Source organism: Perca fluviatilis, chromosome 20 (assembly GCF_010015445.1).
Source record: "Perca fluviatilis chromosome 20, GENO_Pfluv_1.0, whole genome shotgun sequence".
Lineage (NCBI taxonomy): Eukaryota > Metazoa > Chordata > Actinopteri > Perciformes > Percidae > Perca > Perca fluviatilis.
Genome location: NC_053131.1, coordinates 8,053,424 through 8,059,423, shown reverse-complemented (window position 1 = coordinate 8,059,423; position 6,000 = coordinate 8,053,424). Strand labels below are relative to the sequence as shown.

General features: G+C 44.4%; 1 protein-coding gene across 5 annotated transcripts in view; it reads right to left on the bottom strand.

The window, feature by feature from the left end:
• slc4a11 (solute carrier family 4 member 11) overlaps positions 1-6,000 on the bottom strand; it is a 136,095-nt gene that overhangs the window by 30,955 nt on the left and 99,140 nt on the right. For all 5 annotated transcript variants that reach the window (XM_039786588.1, XM_039786590.1, XM_039786592.1 and 2 more), the window contains one exon: positions 3,212-3,421. In XM_039786588.1, the coding sequence (XP_039642522.1) occupies positions 3,212-3,421 (210 nt within the window). The remainder of the gene's footprint in view (positions 1-3,211; positions 3,422-6,000) is intronic.

The following is a 6,000-nucleotide window of genomic DNA, read 5'->3' as shown; positions in this document are numbered from 1 at the left end:
CTTTGGACAAACGTGTCTGCTAAATACAATAACCATAACCCTTCCCAAAAGCTACAATAAAGCTGAGAGTAGTATATGCCCTGGAAAAGAGCTCATTTAGCAATTAATTAACACTGATGCTTGTATCAACACTGATTTTATAGATCACACAGACTTTGCAGCTACCCAACAGGCTAACCGCTAGCATTTCCAATGTAAGCTTAGCAGTTAGGTAACCTGACAGCCTAACTGCTTGTTGTCGTTATGACGTGAGGCGCACATAACACACCCTCTCTCTCTCTCACACTCACACACACACACACAGCCTCCCTCCCTTCCTGAGAGTCCCTGTTAATTTGCCTACTCCTCAACACGTCATCAACTACCCTTTCTTCCATCTTTTCCTCACTCGCTCCCATGGCCCTGTCATGGTCACTCCTCAGCGTCTTCCCTGTCATGTTGTCGTTTCTGCTTCTCTGTATAGCCAGCCACCTCTCCTCCTCCTCAGCTTCAGGTAATGCTTATGTTGAAGCAGCTACTACAGCCCCAATTCCCAAACATGTCAGAAATGTTGGCACATTTTGAGGCATGTAGATTCTTAATCTTTTTCTCCCGTAATTCTCTGCACCTCCCTTGCTCTTTGGTGGTCATTTGTCCATTTTAACGTGGATGCTAAACTTCCAGCATAAGCATAACTATTACAGCTCGTGTCTCAGGGCCGGGAGGCGTTGCCATAGTGGGAGTCGTAAATTTGCAGCCGGGAGTGGGGAAAGGGGTTCCTAGATTTGATTGGGTCAGGACAGTGCCAATAAAGAAAATTAACCAATGGGCCGCTGTCAGTTCTTTATGGGTCAGCACGGCCAAAATAAAAATAATAATAATTAAAAAAAAGTCTATAAACGATATCAGCCATTGGGCCCAAAAGTGAGTCGGCCCACCGAGAAAATGCCCGGTATGCCAGATGGCCAGTCCAGCCCTGATGTGGAGAAACTACAACTAGCTAAACATGAAGAACTTTGTGAGTGAATTACAAGCCAGTTCCATTTTCTTTGTTGATGTAAAAATGTTTTTCTAGTTCACATTTTGCTCTGAGGCATAATGCCAATTTATTATGATGGCCTCCAAAAACTGCAACAGCAGAAAAAGCCGCAGGCCGCATCCAACTGATACACTTTCTTCCATCCTGCCCTCTCAGCTAAGACACTGGTGGTTCCACAGGAGGCTTTCTCAAAGCTGATTTGAATCATCAAATTTAACAAGATGGTCCGGGAAAAGCTTCAACTGCGTAATCCAAAACAAAGTAAGCAGTTCAGCAAGACCACATTTACATGTGCATTTATTAAAGATCCCTGCGTTCCCAGAATGATCAGGAATGACGGAGAGATGACAGCAACGGCGAGGGATAGAAGATTTAGTGTATTTTTAGAGACGTCAATGGGAGGACAGTAGGGAAAGAGCCACGTGATTCACAAGGAGACACGCTTCTCAAAAAGATGAGCTTTCAGGTTACAGAAGATAGAGAGTAAATGTGCAGTCCTGACTGAGCTTATTAAGCAAATTATCCAATTACCCAATGTTTCATTTTCTTGTTGAACATAGCATTACGCAATAAAGATGGAACGAGGTGATGAGTGTGTGTGTGTGTGTGTGAGTGAGTAAGAAAAGCCCTTAGGAAAATCATTCCTGCCTCATTTGTCATCTAAAAAACTTTTGACGGTTTTTGGCAGAACAAAGCAATTTACCTCAACGTAAACAACCCGAAAACAAACAGCATCCACATCTCTTCCCGTCTCCCTGAGTGGGCTGGCTAGTTTTATGAAGCCACACACGCTTGTTCAACAAGAACTGTTCATCCATTAAATCCCTATACATCATGGAATCATTTATTATTACAAGTGTGCGTGTGTGTGTGTGTGTGTGTGTGTGTGGCCTGATCACCCGCTTTTGGCTCAGGTTTGATAAACAAAAGTCTCAGAGAGGAATTACTGTCCACCTGTTTGCCATTCGTTGTGAACGGTCGATAGAGAAAGGCAACGGGGAGGAAAAACATAAAAACACAACAACGATTTGGCCTCGTTTTTCAAAGTATAGCAAAGTGGTGTGTTCTTGCGGGTGGTCCGATTTTCAATTGCGGATGTGGAGATGGTGGTCTCACATTTTCTCCCTCATTTTATCATTTTCTGTTTCCTCTTGGTTTCACCTGCTCTCTCGCTCTCTCTCCCCATCTACCATCCCCGTCTTTCCCCCCCCTTTCTGTCTCTCTCCATATATATCGCTTATTCACTGAGTGGCACTGAGCCTTTCAAGCCCTGGGATAAACACCTCACAAAATCCTCCGCTATAAAAAAAAAAACACACACACACACACACACACACAAAAAAAAAAAGAAAAAAAAAAAGGAAAATGTCTGGGAGCCCTGGCCTGTCAACTGCAACATTAGCAGGAGATGTTGGTCTGTGGCATTGAGCAGAGCCCCTCTGGAGGGGTGTGTGTGTGTGTGTGTGTGTGTGTGTGTGTGTGTGTGTGTGTGTGTGTACATGCACGTGTAGCTAAGGGGTGGGGAGTTCTGACAGGACTGTGAGAGATGTAAGGTCATTTGCCCACTGAGGAGGCCTGGCAGGAGTTGATGCTGATTGATTAGGGGGAGAGAAAAGATGGAGGAGTCAAGCCAGCCGAGCGAGGAGGAGAGGCGGAGGAGGAGGTTGGGGGCTCGAAATGGAGAAGGATATGGAAGGCGGATTTTTAAAAGAAAAAAAAAAAAAAAAGAAGAAAAAAGGTTGAAATGTGTAAATGGATGTGCATAGTTTAACTTCTCTACAGAGCACTGTCGAGAAATGAGATGACGAAAAGTAAGTAAAAGGTGAGGGAGGAAGAGAGGATGAGAAGCATTTGGGGAAAATACCTCCTCCAGTCTAACATGGAGAGGAAAATTAGTGAGTGCTAACCAATCACAAGCCTCACCTCATAGCCCTGGGAATGACTCACAATGCCATCATATGAATACATGCTGCTTCACAATGTGTGGAAATGTGTCTAATCGCCTAAAAGGTTGTACACACTGGATTTCTCACACACACACACACACACACACACACACACACACACACACACACACACACACACACACACACACACACACACACACACACACACACACACACACACACACACACACACACACACACACACACACACACACACACACACACACACACAAATCCTCCTGCCCACCTTGAGGGGCTTGTGACTGCGGGGGTCGGTCTCCTCCTTCCCCAGAGCGGTGGGCAGCTGGTTGGTTGCCGTCAGCTGGTGCCTCTGTAACACCAACGCCTCCTTAAACTCCTCCTGCGTCTTGGTCTCCAGCAGCTTCTGCCTGAAGGAGATGTCAGAGAAGAGGGTGGCGAACGTCCTGCCCAGCTCCATCGCTGTCTTGGTGCTTTTCTGTGGGAGAGCGTTTGGTGAAGTCGTGGTGCATTAAAAGAATGCAAGAATCAAAAGCTTGTTTTGCTTTTGTTACACCTGTGTTAAACCAGTGGAAACAAGCTGTCATAACAACACTGACATATTATCACCTTATGGATATGGCGAACTTCAGCAAACGGTTCATTTTTACGCATCAGGCGGACACGGTGCAACATTAGCATTCATTTGGAGTTGTGTTTGTGTCATGGTAATAATGTCCTGGGAGGCTCTGGGATAGTGTGCCAGCAAAGCCTTGTAAGCCAGGTGGTGATGGTACAAACATAGCCGGGCTCAGTGCGTACGGCAGCAGATGCAGCAAACAGAGTAACTAAAGCCTTTAAGCTTTCTCACAGTGGTAACTGAATGTTAACCAGAGCTGAGAGAATCCTGGATCTTGATTTATCTGAAGGCTCTGTCTGCGGAAAGTACCTCCAGTCAGACTATAGGTTTGAGAGGCAGCTCTTTAAGACTGTGTGCATTGACAATTTGACATAAATGCAAACTTCTGCGTGTGGACAAATTATGGCTGTCGCATGATTGTCTATAGTTAACTGGCAATTAATTGCAAATTAATCCCACATTTTATTTCTGTTCTAAATGAACTTTAAAGGGGATATTTTTTTATGTTTTAATGCTCTCAACATTGGAGTGGACAAATCTGCTTGCTTTATGCAAATGTTTATTATTATTGCAACAATCCAGAACAATGACGAATACTGTCTAGAATATTCTCCAGAATAACCTTGAAAAGGTACTGTATGCTCAGAAAATCTGCTGAAAGTATAAGGTGGCAAACTCAAGCCCATCAAGCAACAACAGATGGGCACATTAACATATTATCCAGCGTGGTGGGCCTTTGGGTTCTCAGCAAGTGGTGTTGGAGACTCGACGTACTCTGGCAGTAACTCAGTCACATCTACAGTAACGTTACATGCAAATAACCTCAGTCTTGTGGAGAGAACCATCTGGAAGGGCTTTGAAACTCAACATGCCTTTCAAAAGACCCTTTTCTTTACCCACTTCTGCTCAAGGAGCTTTGTTTCTGCTAACGTTAGCCATCCACATTGTTACTGCTGCACTGCTTTCTGATTTCCTACGGAGCGGCCCGAGGCCCAAATCACAGAACTCGTTATCGCTTAATTTTGACAGCCCCAAGACAAATAAAAAAAATTTGACCTAATGATGGCGCTAGATGAAAAGTCAGGAGATGACCAGAGTGATAAGAATTCATCCCGAAGGGAAAATGAATGTCTGAACTAAATTTTATGACAATCCATCACATAGCTGTCGAGACATTTCACTCAAAACAGAAAATGTCAACCCCATGGTGCCACTAGAGGATCACCAAAGCCATTGGCATACATCTACTGGGAACCATCATTTTTTTTGTCTATTCAATGTTCAAATTTTGAGAATTCTGACCTGCCGCTGGCCCTAAAGGAAACATCAAGGGTATTCGGTAGAATTCATCCTTTTGGTTTGAAGGCAACTACTCTTCTACCCAGATTACCCAGACCGACTGGAATAATGATTGTGCAAAACGAGAGAACACAATGAGTAACTCTGGGGGCAGCTTGTCTGACTAGCAAAAGAGCTTGAGGAGTATATTTCAGGGCAACAGCACATGCATGTGTGGCTCTGCGCTTTCAGGTATGCGTTTTACTGAGTAAATGAGAAACAGAGCATTTTTTAAGAAAGGTCATGTCTGTTCAGCTCATTCACGCTGGGTCAAGAAAAGGAGGGAAAAAAAAGCCACAAATGCTGTGAAGCTCTTTAAATGGAGCGTGATGGAAATGGTCCACCTGTACACACACTAGATTACATACATTTGTCAACTAAAGGAATTTCTATTACCATTATCATCATGCCCCTTCAAAGATTTTTTCTTGTAGAACCAGTCGCCATCAGGGATAATTGAGACATAACAGTGCTTTAAGTTTACTTGGGACTTTGATTAATGTCTCTGAGAATGCCATTAGTGGTTGTGATTGCTGCCTGCAGGACTGGCAAGGAGGACGCTTGAAGCATCGGAGAAAGATGCACAAACACAAAGCAGGGCTCATGGGAAAAAAGATTTAGAAACCAAACAAACTGAAAAAATAATGTAGCTGAGGCACTGCTGATTGCCAGGGTCACGCCAACCCCCTGGCATGAAGAAATCCCTTTTTTTCAGCAGAGAGTGGGTTAAGGAGGTTTCCATCGGAAGAGAGGCAACAATCAGTGCCATCTGAGACGGGAAAGTGAAGTGTGTCGGTGCATGTATGTGTGTGTGTGTGTGTGTGTGTTGAAAGCTCAGGACCAAGCAGTGGAGGACAGGAGGGTTGAGTGATTTGATGGAAAGTAGAAAGAGTTCATGTTTTGATGGGAGAGAAGGGTATTACAGGACATGTGGCACTCCCCATCGGATACAGAAAGCTCTTCAGAGCTGAAGAAAACAGCCCTGCTGCACACAACAGTGACCCGAAAGGTTCAGCCAACAGGACACTCGTGCCCACACAAAACACTGTGAGGGCTATGGATTAAATTCAGTTCAACAGGCAGTTGGCATCTTAACAGCA